The 26,580-nt window shown below is 48.3% G+C and overlaps 1 protein-coding gene across 2 annotated transcripts in view; it reads left to right on the forward strand.

The window, feature by feature from the left end:
* RAB40C (RAB40C, member RAS oncogene family) overlaps positions 1 to 26,580 on the forward strand; it is a 520,231-nt gene that overhangs the window by 65,603 nt on the left and 428,048 nt on the right. For both annotated transcript variants that reach the window (XM_069646914.1, XM_069646915.1), the window contains exon 3: positions 7,292 to 7,352. In XM_069646914.1, coding sequence (XP_069503015.1) covers positions 7,292 to 7,352 — 61 coding nt within the window. The remainder of the gene's footprint in view (positions 1 to 7,291; positions 7,353 to 26,580) is intronic.

A 26,580-nucleotide genomic window follows, 5' to 3' on the forward strand; every position in this document is an offset into this window, starting at 1 on the left:
CATTCCTGGTTGGTAATACAAAAGGAAGAGGAGTGGGTCCTGGACCAAATATCAACCCAGGTTTGATCTTCAAGAGTGTCCCAGATCGGCCCCCCATTGTGCCATGTAAGGGAGTCTGGTGGCGAGGATATCATCTTGCAGCAGTTTATAAAGAGTGAGATTTTTCCCATATGTGGGAGTTCTTTCAGAGTGAGTTCCAACGGAGCCAGGGCTCGAGTGGCCGCTTGTCGAGTCTGTGGGTGAGAGCACCCGTGTCGGAGTTGGGATTAGGAGAACCTATTTGCCTCGGTTAAGTGGAAGGCCAGTTTACATTGTTCAAAATATCGGTGCTGGCCATTCTCACATAGTTGTCCCTGGAATTCAAGTCCCCCGCCCTCCAATTCCTGAAGTGACTGGGATGGACCCCCAGAGAAAAGGCAGGGTTGGGGAGAGGGAATTCGTGCCGCGAGGGATGTTTTTGTATTTTAGTGCCCAGTCCCACACGCTGAGGGTGTGCTTGGTGGCAGCTAGGATCCCCGCCCAGGTCTTCCACATCGGTAATGGGATGTGCGGGAGGAATCGAGGGGTAATGCGAGGCGGGACTGCTCTAGTTCCACCCTTTTTGGGGGCCCAGTGGTCCCGTCCTAGTACTGTACACGTGCTAATTGGGAGGCTACACAATATTTACATAGGTCGGGACCCCTAACCCTCCCCATCGGGGACTGCATCATAGCTTTCTGGGAGATTGTCGCCTTCTGACCCCTCCATATGAACCCCAGCATTTTGCTCTGCATTTGCCTAAGGGGGAGGAGGAGGGATCGGCGTTGGTAGGGAGGAACAAGCATAGAGGAAGCGAGGGAGGATGTTCATCTTGGAGGCAGAGATCCTTCCAATGAGAGAGATCTCCTGTGAGGACCTTCGTTCAAGGTCCCCCCCCCTCTAGCTCCTTGAAGAGAGGAGGAGGAGGAGGAGGCGGGGGGTGGGGGAGTCCACTGTATATACATCTTTGGGGTGGACTTCTCAATCCAGTGGATCAGGCATAGTGGCCTAAGAGTCTCCCGTTGGTCCTCTCCCAAGCCCACTCCAGGGCTGCCGATTTTCCGTAATGAACGACAAATCTCGAAACCCTCCCAAACCTATGGAGTTCCTGAAGGGCTGCATTGAGGGAAGGGCAGATATCGGTGATGGAAAGCAGAACATCTTCAGCATAGAGCGAGATCTTGTGTTGAGTGGTGCCGACAGAAAGGCCTTTGATATTTGGGTCTAATCGAATCCGCTGGGTGAGAGGCTCCATCACCAGAGAAAACAAGAGGGGGGACAGTGGGCATCCCATCTAGTCCCACAGGTCAAGGAGATTGGGTCCGAGAGGTTGTGATTAACCCGGAGAAGGGTCTTTGGCGACTGATAGTTGGCCAGAATCAACTTACGAAGATAGAGGCCCAAGTGGAAAGCTTCCAGGGTGAGTCGCAGGAAGGTCCAATCTACCATATCCACGGCCAGGAGGGCCAGTTTATTGGTGTCTTGAGAAGCAATATCTACAAAGTTTAGGACTCTACGGTTGTTATCCCCGGTTGACCTATGCATTATAAATCCTGTTTGGTCCTGGTCAACCAACGCAGGCAGAATGGAGGCCAGGCGGTTAGCCAGAACATTAGAGTATGTATTGGTGTCAATGTTAAGTAGCGAAATGCGCCTGTATGAGCTTTGGCGGGTTTAAGTATAAGCACCGTTCTGGATTCCTGCATGGTCGGGGGGGGTAATAGAGCCTGAGACACCAAATGAATTGAAGATGGACGTTAGCAAGGCCACCAGCTGGGGACTGAACAATTTATAAAATGTTGTTAATCCATCGTGGCCCGGGGATCTTGGTTTTAAAGATTTAATGGCGGCCTCCAACTCCTCACCTGTGATCGGGCGTCTAATCTGTCTGTCGGGTTCCCATGTCTGTTCTGATTCACAAGCTATACTTATGTTATGTCGCTTATGTTGCTATCATCTAGAATCTATTTATTTTGGTATCTGTATAGTGTAGTAATTAATGATGTACCTTCCACTGTATAATGTTAAATTGTTGTTGTAAATAACTTTCTTGTAACTGCAATTTGTACCTTTTCTGTGACTTGTAATATGTATTCTATGTAATGTGCAACGCGCCCAGATACCTTTGGGTTTGGAGCGATATATGAATAAATAAACAGGGGAAGACCATCAAATATACACAGAAATGTGTCACAACAAGCACTCCAGAAAGTCCTATAAAGTAATAATATGACCCTTACTTGGGTTACAATCTGTGTAGCACGCTGGTCAAGTATTCTAACATGTGCAACATTTCAGAGAAAGTGACCAAAAACAGTGCACTGACCAAAATAAAAGCAGCCAAAACGTTCTAGAACATCTACCTGGTCGACCATTCATTGCATCCACAAAACCCTTGGTATAGACACAGACACTTGCCTCCAACCTTTGGTATAAGTATCTAGCATGTACTTGGAGGAATCAGCTGCTTTCTTCTAAAACAGTGTATACCATTAACTCGGATGTACTCCTTTTTTCCCCCTAGATGTTGAGTCCATATTCTGTCATGCCCCAGCAGGATGGGAAACAGTGGAGTGGTTATTACGATTTGACAATGTACTTGCAAGTACTTTTTATTATGAGACTACTGCACGGGGCAAAAATTCAAGCTACTAGCCAGCAATGAAAGTAACTCACCTCAATTATATACATACACACAGCACACCATTTCTTACTCGCCAGGAGTCAAATATCAATAGCCAATTGCTAGTGGAAATTTTGCACCATCTACTGCATAATTATTCTTCACCCTTATTTCTTTCAGTTTTAAACAAGATTTTGTTTCCTACAAGTTCTAGGCACAGCCATGGGGAGCCAGCATGCCCTTCTACAAATGTCAAGTGCTTTGTGTAACTCTTGAATATCACATTTTGTTCAGCAAGCCTTGGCTTTTTCAACTTCTATGGCGGCAGTTATGATGACATATTTTTAAAAAATATGGCAAGGAACTCTGGATGAACCTATTCACTTTTTTCAATATTTAAACAAGATCCATGAAAGGATGTCGCTGACGATCACATTCATTTATTGGACCAAAAGTTGGGTCTTTTTGTCTGTTAGTTGCATCTTTGTCCCAGAAACAGACTGGCATAACCAGCTTGCTATCCTTGCATAGTTTTTATCCATGTTCTTTAATAGTCCAATTTTAAGAGTTAAACTTTAGTATCTGAAGACCAAGAACTGTTTGCAACAGTCAAGCACAATGGCTGCTTATTTGGGAAAAGGCCATCCTTTTCCTTTAGTACCCAGAATGTTGAACAAAAGAAATCCCTTTACACAAGATTTGTTTAAACCCAAAGGGTAATGAGAACTACCTCAATTGATACCATCATAACTTTGCATATTTGTATTTTTTTTCATTTAGTTTAATGAACCCTGCTACAATGCTCTTGGATAGCTGTTAGGGAGAATTCTCTGTTTAGGCTGAATTTCCTAACCTATTGAGTCCCCCAGCAGCTTTGCTGGATTTTTGGGGTTTATTTTTTTTCTCCTGCCAAGAGTGAGACTCTTTTACCCTCACTCTTGGGCATGACTTGAGAGTGTTTCTGTGACTTGCTATGCGCTTATGGGCTATGGGGTATTTTTTCCCCATAGGCTATCATTGGTTTTTGAATGTGTTACACAGCACCCTCAGTGCATTAACATAGGGGTTGCATTGAGACCCCCAAACATAGACTCCACACCCTGGGACTGACTACTGTCTCCCTGGGTCTGTAAAGTCCCCATTGACTTTACTAGTCTTAATTTAGGAACTTAACCAGTACAAACCATCATACTGTGGAAGTACTGGTAGGGGCAATTAGATTGCCCCTGGGTTTGTTGTCGAGGGGGTACTGTCCCGTCCCCCCTCGCCGAGTTTCTGGCTGGTGGCAGTGGATACCACGGAAATATTCCACCGGAATATTTCCCAATGGGATTTCCCATTGATTTTAATGCACCACTTTTTGGTGCAATGTTAAAGATACCGCCGGTTTATTTATTTAATATAAATTCACCGGTTGGGATTTTTTGCCAGGACTCGCCGCCAAAATAGCGTCTAGGTTCACTTCAGTAACCCTGAACCCGAGTCGAGCCTTTGTTCCACTTTTGGCGGGCTTCTGCACAAAAGCCCTCCAAAGTGGTGCCATTCTGTCTGGGTACCACAGGGGGTGTGGGAGGGGGTTTAGGAACCCTGGACTGAGTTGCCTTGCCAACTCATGTCGCACTCTGGTGTGATTGGCCCAAGTGGTGAGCCACCCCGCTCACCACTTAGCATGTTTGAGTGACAGCGAGGCTGTATGAATGGGGGTTTGCTGCATAAAAGCAGGGTTTTTGGGACTGGTTCTGGAGAAGTCGCCACAGGACCTAAGAAGCCGAAGAGGGAGAAGCCGAGCCGACCTGCCAAGACGACACCACCGGTGGAGCCCTGCGGAACCGTCTCACCACTTTTCCCGACGACAGAGGAGATCTCCCGCCGGAGAGTCTTCTTCCCTTGACTGGTGGGGACAACCAGTTTCTACCTTCTTCTCGCCGCCCTGAAGCACCTTGTGGCCGCCTTGCCTGTGCCAAGCACCCCGGCAACCGGGATACCACTTTTTACCTCAACCGCGAAACAGGGGTAACATCCTTTTAACCGGAAAAACTCCACGGCTGGTTTCTTCCCTGGTAGTGCAACGACCTTCAGCTTTCCTCCACGACGAGATCGTCTCCTCCTCTGGACGACGCCGCGACTTGCACCCACTACCAGGAACAACTGCCCCCGCTGGAGGATCCTTTCCATTTTGAAAGGTACTGTGTTCCGCCCGGCTTCCCTTGCCACCGATTGTACGGGGTAGATTTAGCCCCCGGCTCTCGACCCTGGGTAAGCCTGGGCACCCTAACTAAACTTTTCTTAACTGGGAAAAACCTTTTCTACTCACCTGTAAAGACTTGACATTGTGTGATCTTGGGCATCTTTTTGCCTGGCTTTCCCTAGAGTGGGCCTGGCAACCGAACTTCCTTGCTCCACAATAGACTGCCTTTCTACACTCACTGTGAATCTCTGAAAAGTGTTCTACCTGGCTGTTTTCACTTCTTTTGCCTTTTCCCTCCCTTTTAACTAACTTGTTGGAGTGCCATCTAACGTTAAGCGCTCACCTCTGTTTGGAAATAAGTGGTGTTAACTTAGACTTGTCCAATAAATAACTAGGGATGTACATATGAGTAATAGTGACTGTGTTTTGACTTACTTACCTTTTCTGTGCTAGTGTAATTTATGAGTGTGTCTTTTAAATAAATAATTATATACTTTTACACCTAGCTCTGGTCAGTGTTTGCTTGTACTATTGTGCCTCTGTACCTATTATGTATGCTCTGTATACTGCCTAACTCTTCTTGAGGGAAGTCTGACTGCTCAGCCACAGCTACCAGGTAAACCTGGGTGGTACAGACTGCTACCAAGTGAGTTTACTGCCAAACATCTGTAGTCTTAAATCTTTTGCAGTGGTCCCAGAGGGAACTGCACAGGTTTCTGTCTAACAATAGCTGACTTGTATAATACTGTAGTGTGTGTTTATTAGTTGGAATATCCAAGATGTTATACTAGGGATTGGATTATTTTCTGTAATATTACATTCTATGTGATTGTGCATGCTGGCTTCGTCGCATGCCAAAAGCGTGAATGTCGAGCCGACCATACTCATTACTCTGTACTTGACTATGTGGTCCCTGTGCGTGAAGGCTCCCCTTTACTGCTGTCCTGTAATTTAGCTTTAACTAGCAGGTACTCATGCAATGTAGTTTTAGTTTACCTGGCCTCACTGTTACAGGAAGTATGCACCTACATCAGTATTATCATCCCATCCTCTGATGGCGTGGCATTGGTGTCCGCACCTGTCTGGTGCACTCTGACACCATTTACCAGATTAATGTTGTCTAAATCGGGCACTGTACTGTCCCTTTTTGAGTATTTTCCTTGGGGGGGGAAGTGTCTTTTTAAGTAGGATTCATTACTTAAACTCTGTTCCTAATGGGGTACTTTCATTGTTCAGACTATTTTTTTATTTACTTTTTAAATTTCATCTTTCTTTATTGTAGATCAGAAAAACCAGGATAGTCTTCTGAATGTATGATCATTTCTAGTGGGTCTACATTTAATCTTTAATTTTCTCTTTTTTTAAAATCATTTGCAATAACATTTGTGATTATTTTTGTTAACAAATTTAGGTTTGTGATCCTTAAAGTATGTAGTCTCAACTGTCTCAACATATCGTCAGATAAATTTGGTGCATCATATTTTGATTGGCCTTTATTAATAGGGTGTTTTCCTGTGTTGGTAACTTCATGGTGTACCTTTTTATATTTCAAACATTTATAAAACTATACAATTGATTTTTGCCCACCATTTTACTTCTGTGCATTTACTACAAGTTGGGATACGGTTTGTTATGACCTATTTGCTTTGTATGTAATACTGAGAGATTAATTTGTATGTTATATTCAGTAATCTATGGAACAGTTAAAATCTCCCTTTTATTGCAGACATTTGCCTGATGAAGGTATTTTGCTGAAACTCTGAATTATTCATGATTTTTGGATTACCCTTCTTTGGAGCTTTGTGGAAATTTTCAACAACCATTTCATTAACATTTCTTTGATCTCTACCTATTAGTTGTAGATGGTGAACATTAGACACATCCCCAATGTATACTTTTGCTTTACTTTAAGTTTTAAAACATCACATTTGTGTTTTATTAAATTACCAGACTAATTACTCTTTGTCCCTTTGCTAAATATTTCTAGAACATTTTTGCAGACTTTGCATTTGGTGAGTGCGTTGTGACTGGTGTCAAATCACAATTTTGAAGAAAATTAAATAAACCAGCTTTTACATAAAAGATTTAAGTAAAACTGATTATACTTAAATGTATAGCTTTCTGCATTGAATTACAAAATATGGATTTATGGATGCGATTGAGTAATTGAACAAAACTAGCTTCACTTGTATTCTTGTACCTCATGAAACACTACTCTCTCAGACAAAAGGGATGACTACTCATTATTCCCATAATTTTCAATTAACCTGGCTCAGTTTTGTAGTCTTGTGTTTTCATACAGCTCACCATGTTTCCATAGTCGAGTAAACCGGTTAAAGGGATACATTGCCCCACATTCAGCTTTCTAGTAGGCCCACCATTCTTTCCTGTAAAATCTGCATTTGTCAGCCTACAATCGTTTGTGTCATTTACTCTGTTTAAAGTTTGTTTTTGTGTTACAGGAATAGACTACAAGACCACAACAATCTTGTTGGATGGCAGACGGGTTAAACTGGAGCTCTGGTGAGTTGTATTTTTGACTGATATTCTTATAGCGCAAATTTAATGTACTGTACATAGCACCGTGGAGTACATGACAAACTGAGGAAGAATATGCAACATAATTTAAAATTACAAGATAGGCATAAAAAGGCACTTGCCACTTAAGTTCATTGCATTCACATAACACACAATATATTTCTTGGCAAGGGTCAATCACTTGCTAATGGCTAGTGATGATGTCACATTTTGAGGCCTAGCCATATTATTGCATCCTATTACTACATCACTCCTTTGCTTCACAGCTAGCTTTACACTTTTTATAAAACCCAGATGGAGTACTGCAGTGATGTTCATAGATACTTTATTCTCCTAGTAGTAGGCTACTTGGAAATTATTACTGCATATAATGCATATTTTTAGTTGCACATGTGCTTGAAGTGGCAATTCATATAGCACCCCTTAGCGTGGGAGAGATGTGATGAAATGTCTTTAGTAATGTTATCAACCTGGCACCTGCATGGGACACTACATTCAGTGGGTATCACTGTGGTATTTAGCAGTGCATTGATGAGTTGTACCCCCCTCCATTGACAGAGCAGACCAAGGCCTGAATTATAGTTCGAATGGATTGTGTCCTCCAACATATTCCACATCTTTGACATGTAAAGTCCACAGCTGTGCACTTTGGAAACTTTTTCGGCACAGGGCGTCCTGCGTCGATGGCGTTGGGTCGATGTCCGTCGAAGGCCTCCGCCGAGGGCGACGTCACCGGATGTTATAAATAGGACGCACGGCGGCCGTAGCCTCGGTTCCGTTTTTTCAGCAAACATGTTTGCTTCGAGCCCTCAGCGCGCCTTGTGTATTCTTTGTGACAATGTCTTCCTCCTCGACCCCTCCGACTCTGTGATCTGGCTTCAAGACCTGCTGGGACTGCAAGTCTAAAATGTCGAATACCGCCTGCATCGCATTTGTTTGTGGTGCTTTAGCGAGAGTCGCGACATCGACGACTGTTCCAAATGCCAGTCGCTGACTGCTAAGGCCTTGCGGGAACGTAAGGGGAAGCTTCAGGTAAGTAGGGGTTCAAAACCCAGTAAGGCTTGTAAATCCAAGTGCAAGGGTATGTCCACCGACGATTCGAGGGGTGACTCTCCGCGTCGGAAAGAGTCCCGGGGGGGGGGGGGGGTCTCGGTCCCAGAGTGGTTCCTGCCATTCGTCCTCTTCGTCTCGGCGTTCTAGGAAGCGCCATCACCGGTCGCCTTCCCCATCCTCCTTGGAGGATGGCGTCGCAAGGAAAGTGGCTTGCCCGACTAAGTCATCGACCCCAGAGGAAAGGGCTGCTTTTTGGGAGCAGATGTTGGGGATTTTCCAATCGCAGGGCACAGTTCCGTCTGCACCTTCTGACGAAGCCGGTAAGGAACGGTCTCGATCTGTGGCTCGCACGCCTTCGGGCTTGGGTCCTCTGTGCAATCCTAATCGGGAACCTTCAAGGTCCCATTCGGACAAGGCTCAGGATGGTCGCAAGAGATGTGCATCCAGGTCTCGGTGCTCGTCCCTAGGGCTCGAGGTCGGTGTCGACTCCGTCGGGGACGTGTCTGTCGGATACCGACGTCGAAGCTTTGCCTTTGTATGAGCCCACGGCGCCAGTGTCGACACTGAAACCCTCGACGCCATCTCCGCCCTCGACGACTTTGAGGCCTTTTAACTGAAATGCATCATCGGAGATCCCTACTTATGTTGATCCTCCTAGGAAGGCTGCCTCCAAGTCTGTGAGGCCTGTTATGGACTCCAGGCCCTCTGCTGTTCCGAGACAGATCATTTTCCTCCCTCTGGATGACCTCAATGAGGAGGAGGAGGAGGAGAGGTCAGATTTCGATCTTGACCATGTTGAGCCTGATGGGGCCCCTGTCTTTTCAGGGGATAGCCAACTGGAAGAGTTGAGACAGACTCTTCATGATGCCAGTTGCCTGGACACTTCTCTGGAAGTGGAATTTGGCAGGTCTGATCCTGGGGCTCATGCAGAGTCGTCCTACAGGAGACTCATAGCTAGTGTCTCGGAGTATCTGGGCTAGTCCAGTCCTCCTGAAGATTTTGTGCAAGATGATCTCACTGACATTTTAGATCAAGGTCCGTCCTCTGACCCGGTGTTACCTTGTCATCTAACGTTACAGAAAAGGGTGGCAGCTTCTTGGCAGTCACCGGAAACTCTTCCGGCTGTTAACAAATTGTTAACCAAGAAATACCGCCCTTCCGGTAGCAACCCCAGCTACCTGTCCACTCACCCCACTCCCGAGAGTTTGGTGGTTCAGGCGGCTACGGCCACCTTGAGGCAGGCGGCGTACCCTACCATCCCTCCTGATAGGGACGACAAACCCTTCAACGGTTGGGCACGCAAGGTGTTTTCTGCGGGATGCAAGGATGCCATGTGTGAATCCCTTCAGTCGGGTTCGGACACGGCCGACAGTGTTAGCCGGTCCATGGCTGCAAGCACCGTTATACGCAGATTTGCGTGGTTGCGGAAGTCTGGTTTTTCTACGGATGTGCGAGCCAGTCTTTTGAACATGCCCTTTGATGGCGCACATTTGTTTGGCAGCAAGGCTGACGAGAGCCTTGAGAGTTTGAAGCCCTCAAAAGCTGCAGCAAAATCTTTAAGCGCAGCTGTGCGTCCACCTCCGCCTTTTCGTCCTAGGGCACAGCAGTGGAGGGGAGGTTATTTTCGTTACTACTCCTCCTTTGGTAGAACGAGAGGAGCTGCCAGTGAAAGGGGTCAGCGTAAAAGTATCTCTGGTGGTTGGGGAAATAGGGGTGCCAAAACCACTCGGGCAGCTGCCTCTTTGCCTTAAGGCACTGCCGCTTCCTAACCGTCATGAGGCCATGTACCATTGTTCGCCGGTTGGGGGCAGGCTGTCTCTGCATCTCGAAGAATGGTGAGCCATTACTTCAGATGCGTGGGTTCTGGATACCATATTCCACGGCTACTGCATTCCCTTCCTTCAGCGGCCTCGCGACAATCCACCGGGGAAACTCTCTTTGAAGCTTCCGGATCCGCTCCTTGCGCAGGAAATCTTAACCCTGCTGGAGAAAGGCGCCATAGAACTGGTGCTTGTAGCGGAGAGGAACAAGGGATGGTATTCCCCTTATTTATTGATCCCGAAGAAAGACAGTGGATTGAGACCAATCATGGACTTGCGTTGGTTGAACAAACTTCCCAGGAAGGCCAGGTTCAAGATGGTCACTCGAGAGTCCTCCAGGCTCTTCAACTTCAGGATTGGTTGGTGTCTCTGGACCTACAGGATGCTTAGTTTCATGTGCCGATTCATCCCAAGCACAGAAAGTACCTGAGGTTTGCGGCTGTTGACTCGCACTTTGTTTCTGGTCCTGCCATTCGGATTGACCTCAGCCCGAGGGCCTTCACCAAGCTAATGGCGGTGGTGGCAGCGTATCTGAGGCAAAGGCGGGGGGAGGGTTCACGTCTACCCCTACCTGGACGACTGGCTGATCCATGCGCGCTCTCCCGAGCAAGCATTGGCTCACCTCGGTCTCACCTGCCGCTCCCTCCATAGGTTGGGCTTCTTCCTCAATTTCAAGAAGTCGCATCCAACACCTTCCCAACAGCTCGAGTACATTAGGGCTGTACACATCCTTGGGGAAGTGCTTGCCTCCCAATGTGGAGGCTCATCACATTGTGCAGATGGTGGACCAGTTTCAACGTGCCCAGAGTCTCCCGGCTTTTGAATTCTTAAGGTTGCTCGGCCTCATGGCACCCTGCATTTTTCTGGTGCCAGAGGCCAGGCTGAGGATGAGATCCCTGCCATGGGTTTTCAAGATGCAGTGGACGCAGTTCTCAGGCAAGATGTCGGATCACGTTCAGATTCCACTCTCGGTCTCCCAGGATCTTCTGTGGTTGGCCAAAGAAGGGAACCTGATGAAAGGGGAGCCGTTTTGACAACCATGGCTGGAGGTGACTGTAGTGACGGACGCTTCCCTCACAGGATGGGGCGCTCATGCCAGCCCCTTGACCAACAGCAGTCGTTGGTGTCCGTCAGAGTCCAAACTCCACATCAAGCTGTCTGTGCAGGGAAGAGTGTCCTGATCATGACGGACAACACAGTTGCCATGCATTACCTCAACAAAAAATGGGGTGGTAGGGTCACTCCCCTTGTGCAGAGAGGCAATGCAGCTCTGGTTCTGGGCCATCCAGCAAGGAATTTCGCTCTTGGCAGTTCATCTGGCCGGAGACGAAAAAGTGGCGGTGGACGCTCTGAGCAGGCAGAGCACAATCTCTCACGAGTGGGAGTTGGCACAGGAAGTCCTTCTGGAGATCTTTGCCCTTTGGGGACCCCCACAAGTGGATCTCCTCGCCACCAGTGCCAACCGGAAGTGCAAGAGATTCTGCTTGAGGGAATTTCCTCTGAGAGGAGCCTTAGGAGACGCATTTGTAGTGGATTGGTCATTCCCACTACTGTACGCGTTTCCTCCAGTCACCGTCATTCCTCAAGTGTTACGGAGGTTCGGATCCAGTATGATCCTCATTGCTCCGGATTGGGCCAGGAGAGCGTGGTACCCGGAGCTTCTGGAAATGTCCATCTGCCCTCCACTCCGTCTTCCCTACAGAGAGGCTCTGCTCTCACAAGAGGGTGGGGGGAATCCGGTTCTCCATCCAGATGTCAGGACTCTCAACCTTCACGCTTGGTATCTGAAAGGTTGAGGTATAAGGATTGGGACCTCCCGGATGATGTGATGGAGTTGTTGCTTTCAGCCAGAAGGCCAGCAACAAAATCCCTGTGCCGTTGGCGTAAGTTTTGCAACTGGTGCAGAGGACAAAATGTTGATCCTTTTCAGTGTTCCATTACTATGGTTTTGTCTTTCTTACTTTCTTTGGCCCACAGCGGCCTTTGTGTAGGTACCATTAAGGGTTACCTGGCGGCACTGTCTATATTTAAACGCTCGTCTGAAGAATGTTCTTACTTTACGATTCCTTTGATTTCTCAATTTCCTAAAGGACTGACTGTGTTCCCGCCGTCCCCTTTTCGGGTGCCGGTTTGAGGTTTGAATTTGGTTTTGAAATTTCTAATGGGTGCTCCATTTGAACCTTTGCACTCTTTTCCTATGAGATTATTGTCCTTCAAGACAGTGTTCTTGGTTGCGGTTACTTCCGCTCGCAGAGTGAGTGAATTGCAGGCACTTTCATCTAAGCCGCCCTTTACTGTATTCCACAAGGACAGGGTTGTACTACGGGTACGTCCTTCCTTTCTACCTAAGGCAGTATCTGAATTTCATTTGAGCCAGAAAGTGGTTCTTCCTTATTTCTATCCTCCTCATCCTGGTAAGGAAGAGGAGCGACTCCATAGGTTGGATCCTAGGAGAGCTCTGAGCTTTAATATTTCTAGGATTTTCAGGGTCAGAGTGGACGATCAATTCTTTGTGGGATATACTGGACACCGATTGAGCCAGGCTGTTACCAAACAGACCTTGTCCAGGTGGATTATCCTCACCATTACTGAGTGTTAGCGATTGGCGGGTAAGGACCCTCCTGAAGGGTTGCAAGCTCATTCCACTATGGGCGTGGCTTCTTCCACCGCCCTCTAACGGGGGAGTTCCTTTTAGGAATATTTGTGATGCAGCCTCATGGGCTTCGATCCACACCTTTGTTAAACATTACTCCCTGGACATGATCCATGGTCAAGATATGGCCTTTGCTAAGGCGGTTCTTTATTCCGCCATCTGATTGGATATTCTAAATTCTTTTCCCTCCTCCATTTTTTCTGGTACTGCTTTGGGAGTCTGTCAAAAATGTGGAATACGTTGGAGGACACAATCCATTTGAAGAACAAGTTACTTACCAGCTGGTAACGTTTTTTCGTTTGGATGTTCCTCCAGCGTATTCCACATCGACCCTCCCAGCATGCCCCTCTAGAGAATTTCCTATGCGATTGTAGCTTATGTTTCCGCAAGGCTATGTGCAGTCCTGCAGGCATTGGATTGGTGCCACACGTTCTGGGGGAATAAACCAAAACTGAGGCGACGGGCGCCGCGCGTCCTATTTATAACATCAGGTGACGGAAGGCCTTCGAGGACATCGACCCGACGCCATTAACACAGGACGCCCTCTGCCGAAAAAGTTTCCAAAGTGCACAGCTGTGGACATTACATGTCAAATAGGTGTAATACGTTGGAGGAACATCCAATCGGAAGAAAGTTACCAGTTGGTTAAGTAACTTGTTCTTTTATTGCTTGTGGGTGTAGTGCTTGATCTTTAGCACAGACACAGCAGTTTCCATGCTGTTTGACTTCTGGCTGTCTTTCGAAATCCACGCAAGTAAGATATTCAATAGTGGGAAGAATAAGGATTTGGCACCACAATAGTAGAGCGAGTAGAAGCTTATCTAGGCTACATAAATTATTCAGTTTCACTAGTTTAATCCATAGCATAGCGCCATCATTTGCACTGATATAACTTCTGATTCCATAGCAAAGATACCTCAATCATTTTCTATTACATGTTGTAGTCACACATAGCCACATCAGTTTCACTGCAATACCAGTTTAATCCATAGCATAGCTAACTAAATGTTTGTGATTAGCCATAGCAAAGCTACATCATTTGCATTGTGATGCCTGTTGAATTAAAAACTTGGCTGCATCATTTGTTATATTTGCATCCCTGATGCAGCTGCATCAATTACATTGTATTACTTGCTAAATCCATAGCATAGCTGCATCAATTACTGTTTTACCTTTTGAGTTCGTAAGATGGCTACAAGAATGTTCTTGCAGTACCTATTGAACCCATACCATAGCTGCATCAATTGCACTGAGATACTAGTTGAATCCATAACATAGCAACATGCATGCTATGTATTGAATCCATAACTACACAAGTTGCACTTGCACCAGTTGAATCCATAACATACCTACATCAATCTTGCGCTACATGACCAATCCATTGCATAGCTACTCCAATTCCATTGCATAGTTAAATCAATGTTTTATTTAAAGACTTTATTTAGTCTTGCAATTGTAGTATGAACTTAGTGACGAAACTCATTGAACATTTATTTATTTATTCAGATTTGTAGAGCGCACGTCAGCCCGGGGGCATCGTGGCGCTTGTTACAGACAATGTCTTAGTTACATAGGTTACAATATTTGCAAACAAATACAATATTTACAGTAGACATGTACACATTATGTACACATTAGCAATGCAGTACATTTATAAGGATTTAAGAGAGTTGCCTATTATTTTGCACGGAATGCGGTTTTCAGTTTCCTGCGAAAAATAGGGAGGGAGTTTTCGGCTCTGATGTCTGCCGGAAGAGCATTCCAGGTCTTGGCTGCAATGTAGGGGAAACTAAGACCTCCAGCTTTGGCTTTTTTGATGCGTGGGATGCAGAGTAGGTTGGTGTATTGTGTCCTGGTGGGACGGGAGGAGGATGGGTTGAGGATGGTTTCCGATAGATAGGACGGGGCGGAGAGGGAGAGGCATTTGTGAGTGAGTGTGAGGATTTTGAGAGAGATCCGCTCTTTGACCGGGAGCCAGTAGGCTGAGTGTCTGACATGGGTGATATGTTCTCTTCTTGGGATACTAGGAGCAGCCCGGAGAGCATTGTTCTGCGTGACTTGTAGTCTGTTTAGGTTTTTGGCTGATGTGCCTGCTAGGAGTGCATTACAATAGTCCTGTTTGGCTCCAATGGTGGCTCTCGCTATGGAGCATTCTCTGCGCACATTATCGATGATATCGTAGAAGTTGAGGAGTTGCAGTGGGTAGGGTTAAGAAAGAAAGAAAAACTATAGTTCCAACTAACAAATGGTAACCTAACTTTCATGCTCAATATTGCCCAGCACTTTTATTACCTTTTTGTCTTTGTTGGGTGTAGCCAGTATTACATGTATCGTCTCCTACAGTGCTGCAAAGTTCTGATGTCGTTCAAATATTCATTATTATATTACAGGGTTCGAATTTTAGGGGAGATGGGACTTTTTAGCTCCTTGTAGCCTAGAAGAGCTTTGTTAGCTTGACACCAATTTTGGCTCTCCAGGCCAACTAATGCTGAACAAACACACCTATGTTAATTTAACTCAGTGTTTGGGACAATCTATACCAAATTATTAGGACGCATGCATACAACATTTAAAGCTTAAAAATTAATAATTGGACAAATTATACATTTGAGTCTTATGTGGAAATTAGTTTTATCGTAGTCTCCTGTGTGTTTTGTATTCTTCTCTACTTCATAGTATGTTGAGATATGCATTTCCCCCATCTATTTTGGGATGTCCATGATGCAGCGATTTCTCAGATTGCTAGCTCCAGGCCTAGGTTTTAAACCGGTTTTCTAATTCCTGTTTTTTTTTTTTTTTTAGTTTTTTTTTTTTTTTTAACTCTTTCGGGTTGGATGATGCCTAGTAAATTTGTATCTGGTGTGTGAAGGACTAAGTCTAGTTCCAGATTAGTGAGTTTAGATCCATTTTCTCTCTAGTAATGGGAGATCTTCAGGCAATTCCAGAATGTGTGTGCCAGATCAGCACTCTTGGGCACTCTAGGGCAGCATTAGGGGTTGTTGGTGAACATTCATGCCAGTTGTCAAATACTCTGTGTAGGAGATTATATTACATTAGTTTGTCTCTGATTTCTAGATACCTTTGTTGGGTAGCGGAGTAGAATTTCCCATTGGGTAGGCCATGCCACTCTCAGACCTCTAATTTTCAACTCTGTTTGGGAAGTTTTAATGATCAATGCATTGTATATTGTCTGCTTTATATTTCCCCATGTTCATTATCAGTCGGCTCGTCGGGACCTTTACAGTGATGCCTGGATCCTCTCGTTAGCATCATGTATGTTAAGAATTGTCCTGGAGGTACATTATGTGTACTACTCAGTTTTGCGCATGGGATCAGGAAGACCTCTACCCAGGTTGTGTCACCATTCAGCTCCTACATTTGTCTAATGTGCTGTAGTATAGTGTGTTCTGTAGTTTGGACCCCTCACCCAGTGGGATATCTGGGGAGTAGGGCACGCCCCAGTTCCAATCTACTGCTAGTCTGGTTCCAGATTTGGATACCCGTCTTAACCAATAATGGGACTGTGCCGTCTGACGTTTTCACCCAGAGTGCTTCTTTCTTAGGTGGTGGGTGGATGGATTTTCCCAGAAGTCTAGCCGCTCAGGTTACCACATCAGACAGCCATTTTGCTACGTATTGCAACTGTGAGGCCATGTAGAATTTGTGGAAGTTGCGGATTTCCCAGCTGCGGAAAGGTTGTTGTGCCATGTTGTGTCTATTCTCGTGCCAGGAGTCGATTTAATTTGGCATCTCGTGTTGCAAAGAAAATAATTTGTGGCATTAGGAATGTGATCTTGGCAAAATAGTAGAGGAAGTGCAACAGTATTATTTTGATTTATCACAATCTTATCCTTTGGACAAAGTAGAGTCTTGTTCCAAAACTCTCACTATCTAATGTTATGAGGGCCTTGTGTGTTATGTGTATGGGTATCTTGGGTGATATCGTAGATGTTGAGGCCTTGATATTGCTGTGTCGGTGCACCATTTCAGTTTTTGTTCATTTAAATTCGGGCTCTTGGTTTATTTATTGTAGTCTAAAAGGAAGACGCAGGATTATTCCCAGTTAATGTGTAGTTAATCATGAGTTTACCCAAGTTTCTGAATATCTCCTGTATGTGGGAAGGGTTATCTCTGGGTTGTTTAAATACAGTAAAGTGTAAGCTGCATATAGAGTGATTAAGTGATGTTCCCTTCTTACCATAATGCCCCAATCATCGTATAGGTCTCGGGGTAGGCAGGCTAGCGGCTCGAAAGCAAGGACAAGTTATATAGGGGAAAGCAGGCATCCCTGCTTTTTTCAGCACCAAATACTCCTGCAGCTGAAATGGTCTTGCTCGTGGTGATAATGGTAGGAATAGAAAGAATAGGTATGGCTTTGGTGGGTGAAATCTTGGGTTGAGGTTGGTGGTATTCTGCTGTAGTGCCATAGTAGCAGGGGAGGGGGAGCTAGGTTTGTGCAGCTTGGATCCATCAATTGTGGGTTTGAAGGTGCAATTGAAGTCTCCTCCGCATATCCAGATTACCTCCATGTCTAAGTCAGGCCTTGCAAATTCGTAAAAATCCCATTAGACCTGCAGGCCGAGTTCCTTCGTTTGCATACTCGACCTTAGAGCAATGTACTTGCCCCAAGGTGACTGGTGACAAAATATTTACCAGTGCTTTTTGTAAAATACATGTCACCATAAACACATTATATATTTGCTGCAGTGCTGTCCAGCATGCACAGTGAAACCTGTATTTGCCATTTACTGCAAACAAAGTGTGCATGCAGTAAATGGAAAATAAGTTTCTAACATTCCCAAATGGTACTCGCCCTTCATAAAAACTACTCGCTGATGCTAGTGTGCTAGTTTTGCAAGCCCTGGTAGTCTTATTTCTTGAAAATCAAATTTTCATTAACCACCGTCCCCCTACTCTCTCCAGCACACAGCCTTTAGTACAACCTATAATCGTTTACAATTGGAGGCAGCAAAACGTCCCTTCCCCTCCTGGTTCCTCCCAAAACCCCAGTTAAGTGCCATATTTGGCAGAAAAAGGCACCCACATCTCCCCCACCCTGACCATGGACTCAATGTGTCAAATATTCCATTCCATAGACCCCCCCCTGACTTTCTGTAACCATTCCTTCTCTGTGGGGGTTTCCGTTTCCAAAATTGTGCCACGCAACACCTAGCTGCGACCAGCAGGGTGCGGGTCATGTGATTTCCCTGGTCTTCTCCCTCATCCTCCTCTCACACCCCCCAGGGAGATTGACTGTGAAATTCCATTGATCCCCTTAATCTTTAAAAGGACCTCTCCCCAATAAATCTGTATATGGGTACTTCTCCACCACATGTGGTAGTAATCTGCGCCGAGATGCCGGCACCTACAGCATCTTGAGTCTACCCCGCAGCACATTTTGGCTAAAAGGGCAGGAGGGTGATGCCAGCGATGTAAGATTTTGATTGCCTGCATTCTATATTAAATGGAGGCCGTAGATTGTGTTACCCTTCTACACATTGTGAACCATAAGTCATCCGATTTTTCCCACTGCAGATCCTTAGCCCATCGCTCCCTAGCCTTTGGATCCTGGGGGGGGGGTTGTGACCTCAAGAGAGCCTCATATAGACTAGCTATATGGCCCTTTGTATCCCTACACTGCACCTTGAGTCTACCCCTAAATCTGGGAGCCCGAACCCCCCCAACCCGCATCCCCTGAAAGTGTGAGAGCCCTGTATGCTATTCTGGGCCTCTAGCCAGCCCAGAGTTCAGAAGCTTACGTTGAACCGTTTCTAGGAAGGCCGAGGGAACTCTCACAGGGAGCATCTGAAACAGAAATAAAAATGTAAGGAATATCACCATTTTAACAAGTTAAGTTGGGCCATCCAGGACAGGTTAAGTCTGGTCCAGTGGTCTAGGTCCTCCTCAACTTTTTCCCAGGGGGGTGGGGAGGTTACAGGGGGCGGGGTTACGAACATACTACTAAGATCTCTCAGGATCTCTACCCCTAGGTAGCAGAACCCATCTCCCCAAACGCTGAAACCCAGTCTCTTCACATAATCTTCGAGTCAATGATTTTCCAAGATTCACCTTAAACCCTGATAGTTGTCTGTACCATTCCAATCTATCCAATAGTCTCAGGAGGGATATCTGAGGTTGTGTTATGTATAAAAGGGCAGGATCCACGAACAGGTTCAATTTGTACTCCCTCCTCCCCCACCCGGACCGGCCAGATTTGGTTATCTGTCCTAATGTCTATTGCCCATGGCTCCATCACCAGTGTGTACAAGCGAGGTGACTGGAGGCACCCCTGCCTGGTTTCCCTTCCTAGCCCAACGGTTGTTACACCTCCCCATTCACTACCACTTTTGCCCTGTGTCTCGAGTACAGGGCTGATAACCCCGCTTGTCCATTACTCTCCCATTCCCATTGATGCCAGAACTTCCTGCAAAAATGACCAACTGACACGATAAAAAGCCTTTCGGATCAGATCAAAGAGCTCCTTGTTTTTGGGCGAGTGTAGCACATGGAGGGTTTTACGGAGGTCGTCTGCCACCCTGCTTATTCCTAATGAAACCCGTCTGATCAGGATGGATCAGTTTTGGAAGATACCTCTCTAATCTAGTTGTTAATACCTGTGCAAAGAGCTTTGCATCAACATTGGGGAGCGAGATGGGCCTATATGCCCGACACTTCGTAGGGTCTTTACCTGGCTTTGGTATTGCTACTATTCTCGCCTCCAGTAAGGAGGGGGGGGTACTTTGCCTGTGTCACTAATGGTGTTAAAGACCCTTGGCAACGGACCTGCCAGCTGCTCTTGGAATAGTTTATAAAAATTGGCAGTGTACTCAAGCTCCCCTGGGGCTTTCCGAGTGTTCAATTTCCCTCAGTGAGCTTTGGGATTGCCAGGCTCTCCAGATATGTTCGAACTATCTGGTCTCCTGGCTCGGGCGCCCTCCTATATAATGCTTCTTAGTAATCTGCAAAGCATTCAGGGATCCCTTCCTGTGAACCAACGAGCCTCCCATCTTTGTCCCTGATCTCTTCAACCCGCCTGTCCCCTCTACTACTCTGGACCCTGTTAGCCAGCAACGACCCAACTCAATATCCTTTCTCATAATATCGTTGTTTAGTTTACCTAATTTTTTTGACTACCTCACCTATTAGTGTGGCATGTAGAGCCTGTTACGTGTCCCCAATGTTGTGCTGCAGACCTGGCCCATCCCCAGTTCCCCCATTCAGCGTTACCCTAAGTCCTCGTATTTCCTGTAGCCTGTTCTTAATGAGCCGCCTCTTCCGTTTTTTTATCCGTGCCCCTTCTGCTATCAGCAGGCCCTGTATCGTGGCTTTGGTCGACTCCCATTCCATCTTGTGGTGGACTTCCCCAGTATCGTTGACCTAAAAAAATAAGGGTATCTCCTTCCTCAAAAAGTCTCTAAAGGCTGGGTCCCTGACAAAGACATCATTGCAACGCCATCCCGGGGTAACCCTTCTTTTTGCCACAAATTGCCATGAAGTCATGACCAACTCATGATCCAACCACATGGCCGTCTCCATCTCTATCATCTGCCTGCTCCCTCTGGATCAATAGTCTATCCTAGTAGTCTATCCTAGTGTAAATTAAGTGGGGGGGCGAGAAGAAAGAATAGCTGCCTGCTTGATGGTGTGATGCCATCCAAACGCCAACCCACAAGTGACCATTCAGGAGGCTAGCAAAATCTCTATACTATTACGTCCAGTCCCCTTTTCTCCATAATGCAATGGCGTCCCATCCAAGGGACGGGAGACGGAACCTTTTTCACCAGAAAAAACCTTCATCCCCCTTAAATTTAGAGGCGTGCAGGGGTGCGGCCCAGCGAGCATTCATTGCTCTAACTCGCCCTCCGGCGCCACACCTCATTCCCCTTTTCCGCATCGACTGTAACGGGCCGAATTCACCCGCGCTCCTGGGTTTGGCTTCAGCCATGTAATTCCACGCACGGATATGTCTTCTCTTTGTGTTTTTTTGTCTTTTTATCAATCAGTTACTCAGTCCTGAGGCGTCGCGCTCCTCCCCGGCGTATGTCGACTTCCACAGGGGTCAGCAGGTGTCCATCCTGCAACAGGCTCTTCCCAACTTCAGAACCCCACGCCCTCTGCCTACGGTGCCTTGGCTCAGACCACGGTTGGCAAGCTTGTACAGCGTGTGGCTCGCTATTATCGGAAGCGCTGAAGAACAGACTAGCCAGGTGGAGGGAGCTCTTCCAGAAGTCTCCTCCAGAGGACCTCAAGAACTTTGTGAAACACTGAGCCAGGCCCATGGTAGGGCCGCTATTTTCCATTGCACCCCGCAAAGGAAACTCCTTTCCAAGAACTCCCAAGCGGGAGTGACAGTTCAGGTCCTTGTACCAGCACGTGCACCGAGGCTGCCGCAGCTACCGGCCTTGGGGCCGATGGATCCTCCCGATGGCAGTGTTGAGGGACCGGAAGGTCATGTACCGGATTGTCATCAGAGGGGCTTCACCCTAGTACCGGCATTATGGCCGAGTGGCTAGACCCTAGTACCGGCAATACGGTCGAGGGGGCGCTTAAACGCAGCTCTATCGACCCCCTTGTCGAGCGGGTCTCAACTACCGGGTCTAAGCCCGAGGAGCAGGGTAGGCCTTGTGATACACACGCAAGAGTCTTCGAGGAGGCTGGGCCCAGCGAGCCGAGCAACACGTCGCAGGCATGTGGCAGGCAGCTCGACAAGATGTCCGCCGCACCAGACACAGGCACCCGTCCAACGCCATTCCAGGAGTTGGGCGATGAACGAGTTTCAAGATAGGACTGGCTTCAACTAGGTACGTGGCCTACAGCCTATCCTTATGCGCAGGGCAGCTTCCCACTGCCTCCATACGGGCAGGGTATGCAGCGGCTCCAGCAGCTCCTGGGTACCCCGTCAGTACCCCCTACCAACTCTCTGGCCAATGACGAGTGGTTCTTCGAGAGGTTCCTCGGGCTCATTAAGTCACCTCGGATAGGGGTTATCCTTAAGGACGCCATCAGGGAAGTCCTTCTGACTATGCTAGCGCCACCACAAGCGCCTCTGCTGGCGCCCCGGCGCAGACGCTGCCTCCGGCTCCCCAGCCAATTCCTCAGGCAGTTCCGTACCAGCCTCCGCCTCCACCTTCTCCTCAGCCGCCGGCCATGTTCACTGTACCTCACCCCACCCCACCAACTCCAGCTACTCCTCCACCTCTGCAGGATCCTCCTGATCTGGAGGATACAGATGAGGAGGAGGATCCGGACCCACCATCCTCAGCCAGGGGCCTTCCACGAACGTCTTGCTGGGCTGGACGGAGTACCTGGGCCTACCCCAACCCAAGGTTGAGCAGCCGGCAGAGGAGGTTCTGGCTAAAGTCCTCATGTGACCACCCCTCTTCCAAAACGGGGATTCCTCTGCAGACCGATGTAGTCTCCCTGGCCAAGAAGGGTTGGCTCAAGCCCCACTCGGTCAATCGACGCCTGGACGCCAAGTACAGGGAGAAGGAGGGGGATACACTCTTGCTCTCGCCCCATCCTCAGCCACACTCGTCTGTGATCACTGCGGCATCACTATACTCCAAGCCTGTCGTCCTCAGCCGCCTCCTCCGTGGCGGTGCTAGGTAAGAAGATGATCTTGCAGGCGTACGGGAAGAAACACTATTCTAAACCGTCCTTACATCTTCGTCAGGCCAACGCTGATGCCATGCTGGCTGCCGCTAACCAAAGGTTATGGCGGGAAATTGCAGACTTCCTCCCGGAACTCCCTATGCAGAGCCAATCACGTTTTAATGCAGGGCTGGCTAAGGCCAAACTGGTGGCGCAGGACCTCATGGAATCCATTGTGGCCCATATAGACCCCTCTGGCCGTGCCATCTGTATTGCCACTGACATGAGAAGGACAGCCTTGCTCTGGGCGACGAAATTCAACCCGGTCGTCCAGGAACGCATATTAGATCTACCGTTCGAGGGGGTGGGGGGGGGTGACCTCTTACACTCCACCACAGACGAAGAGCTGGACAAGAAGAAAAACAGCTCACAAACGGCCTATTCTTTATCCATCTTGAACACCCAGTGACAGCAGCGCTCCGACAGGGGGCGTACGTATGGAGGGTTCCGCGACTTCCAGGAACAGAGATCCAGGCAACCGGACCGCTCGCCGCCTCAGAACCGGCGCAAGCAACAAAAAGGGATTAGGGGGGCGGATTAAGGGCTTTTTCCAGTCCCCCTCCTCCGCGACGGCCTCCGAAGGAAAGAAGGCATGACATGCCCCTTCGGGGCCACGTGTCTCCAGTGGGGGGGGGCAGGCTTGCTCTCCATGCACATTTTTGGCGCCAGAATTTCCTGGACCCCTGGATCCTCTCCGTAGTATCCATGGGGTACCGCCTACCCATTCCAGCCTCTCCTCCCTCCTTCCCTCCACTCCTTCAGGTTGGGACAGCAACTCTTCTGGCAGAGATCAGGTCGCTCATAGCGAGCCAGGCAGTGGATGAAGTCCCAGCCTCCCAGCGAGGCTTGGGCTTTTACGCCACGATTTTCGCCATTCAGAAGAAAAACCAGACGGGCCTGAGAGTTGTGCTGCACCTTTCCACTCTCAACCTCTCCTTAGCCCTACAAAAATTCAAGATGGTTACGCCAGCTTTTATAGCAGTGACATTGTGCAAGGGAGACTGGATGTGCTCCCTAGATCTGAAGGACGTGTACCTACACGTCCCGATTTGGCAGCCCCATCGTTCTTTCCTACGGTTGAGGATCAGGGGCTACCATTTTCAATACAAGGTCTTTACCAGGCTCATGAATACGGTGGCTGACCTCCTCGGAGCGCAGGGCCTCCACATCTACCCATACCTCCACGACTGGCTCGTCGGGGCTACATCTCCGGAAGCGGTTCACCACTCTTCCCGTGCCCTTATGAACCCACTGCACGATCTGGGCTTCTTGCTCAATTTCAAGAAGTCGCAGCTGCAGCCTTTCTTGGGCCTCATCTGGGACACGTGCTCTGAGAAGGTATTTCTGTCAGAGGACCAGATGTCGGCCATCAAGGGGGCCACTACCCGCTTCCTCAGCAGAGAGGTGACCTCAGCATGGTGGTACCAGCATCTCCTGGGTCTCTTGGCGGCTGTCCTATTAGCCGTTCCACACAGGAGATTGAGGATCAGGAGGATTCGGCTGCACTTCGTGGCCTCATGGAACCAGGAGCAGGGCTCCCAATTCGAGATGATCAACATTCCTCCCATCTCTCCACATGGTGGTCCAGGGACTGCAACCTGCGGATGGGTAAGCCCTTTTGGCCATCCACTGTGCAGGCCACCATCACCACAGACTACTCGATCAAGGCTGGGGAGCCACCCTGGACGATCTCTTGGTCCATGGTACCTGGACTCGACAGGAACAGGCCTACCACATCAATTGGTTAGAACTGAACGCCATCTGGCTAGCGCTCAGAGCATTCCTACCACTTCTCAGGAGCAAGTTTGTCCTCATCCATACAGACAACTCGACAGCGTGTATTATCTCAACAAGCAGGGAGGCACCAGATCCCCTCCTCTGTGCAGACTGGCAATCGGCATGTGGGAGTGGGCCCTGGAAAACGACATCTACCTCATGGCAGTCTGCCTCCCGGGGGAATCCAACCTGGAGGCAGACAGGGTCAGAAGGTTGCGAGTGGACAAATAGGAGTGGCAGCTAAACGACCTTGTTATCCAGGAGATCTTCAACAGGTGGGGTCATCCCCAGGTCGATCTCTTGGCCACCTGGCCCAACAAGAAGTGCCCTCAGATCGCCTCCTGGGAGGGACAGTGTCCCGGCTCCCTGGGCGATGCATTTTGACTTCAGTGGAACGGCATGACTGCTTACGCCTTCCCGTCCACTCTGCTGATTCAGAGTGAGATGCAAGATCAAGGAGTCTCGCCAACTCCACTTCATTCTAATAGCTCCATGGTGGCTGGCCAGGCTATGGTTTTCGGAGCTGCTCAGCCTCTCGGAGATGCCTCTAATTCACCTCCCGACAGGCCCAGCACATCATCTGGCGCAGCAGGGGTGGGCAGGGTCATCCACTGCGCGCCTCAGAAACTAGCCCTCACAGCGTGGTGCCTGAGCAGGTAACGCTGCGGCACCTCAGCATCTCCCAGGCTAATCTGGAAATCATACAGGGCCCAAGGAGCAAGGCTACCAGGGCCCAGTATAAAAGTAAACGTACCAGGTTCTGCCACTGGCCAGACTCCAAGGAAATCGACCCCCTGGCATGTACTTTGGACCACGTGCTCTCCTTTTCGGCACATTTCGCCTACTCAGGGGTCAGGTGGACGACACCTTGCATATCTCGCAGCCATCGGGGCTCTGAGGGGATCTTCTCCTCCTCCAATACTATCGTCAGACATTTGACGGAGCTCACAAGGCTCTACCCGCCCATCAAGAGGCTATACCCCGTGTGGAACCTTAACATAGGCTTGGGCGCCCTGGCGCACAAACTGTGTGAGCCAATGCCGTCTGCGGACATCAGGATGGTCACCATCAAGGCATCTTTACTGCTCTGCCTCACCTTGGCTCGTATAGTCAGTGAAATCCAGGCACTGGTCGCCTCGGAACCATATACTACCTTTCAAAGGGACAAAGTAGTCATGCGGACACACCCAACATTTCTGCCCAAGGGGCCGTCTGCTTTCCACTTGAACGAGGAAATGGTCCTTCCTATGTTTTTTGCCGATCCTAAGGACAAAGCACAGAGAGTGCTGCACTGCCTGGATGTCAGACGTGCCCTAAAGTTCTACTTGGACAGGATCAAGGGCTTCTGCAAATCGGATGCCCTGTTTGTCACCTTCGGAGGCTCAAGATCAGGCTATGAGGCCTCTAAGGCCTCCATATCCCACTGGATAGTCTTGGCCATCAAAGAAACGTATGTGGGCCAGCACAAGCCGCTTCTGGCCAACTTGCATGCCCACGCAGTCAGGGCCAAGGCAACGGCCATCGCATTCCAGCGCCATGTCTCTTGGCAAGTCATAAGTAGGGCGGCCACGTGGGCTACTCCCTCAGCTTTCTGCAAGCATTACTGTTTGGATGCCGGCTCTAGATCTGACGTGGCTTTCGGAATGCGGTTCTCCGGAACCTATTTGCTTAAGGAGGGTCTCCTCTCCACCCTGGGGCTACATTCAGTTGTATTCGCCCATGCAGTATGGAGGAAAGGGGACAGGACGTAAGAGTAATTATAAGTTACTCACCATAGTGACTAACGTACTCTTAGTCCCCTTTCCTCCGTACGTCCCACCACCCCCCACCCCTAATAATACTGGTGTCATTAGGCAATGTTAAATCTATTTTCGACGCGTCCATGAGGACTTGGGTGTGACGCCGGAGGGCGGAGACAGGGCAGCGCATGCTCCCTGGGCCGCACCCTAGCACCCCTCTAAATTTAAAGGGGAAGGTTTTTTTCTGGAGAAAATGGTTCCGTCTCCCGTCCCTTGGAAGGGATGCCCATGCAGTATGGAGGAAAGGGGACTAAGAGTATGTTAGTCACTACGGTGAGTAACTTATCATTTCTCTTTCCCTATTTGCTTGTTCGCTCCTCCTCTCGCTGACCACCAATCCAACCATGGGTCGACCATGGGTCGACCATAGGTTAAAATTCCCCTCCTACTAGCATGTGTCCGTCCCCTCCATTCCTCTAGTGCCACAAATATCCTTCTCAGAAAAGAGAGCTGGCCTGCTT

The sequence above is a fragment of the Ambystoma mexicanum genome, chromosome 2q, assembly GCF_040938575.1.
Source record: "Ambystoma mexicanum isolate Mex_15411 chromosome 2q, UKY_AmexF1_1, whole genome shotgun sequence".
In the NCBI taxonomy this organism is placed as follows: domain Eukaryota; kingdom Metazoa; phylum Chordata; class Amphibia; order Caudata; family Ambystomatidae; genus Ambystoma; species Ambystoma mexicanum.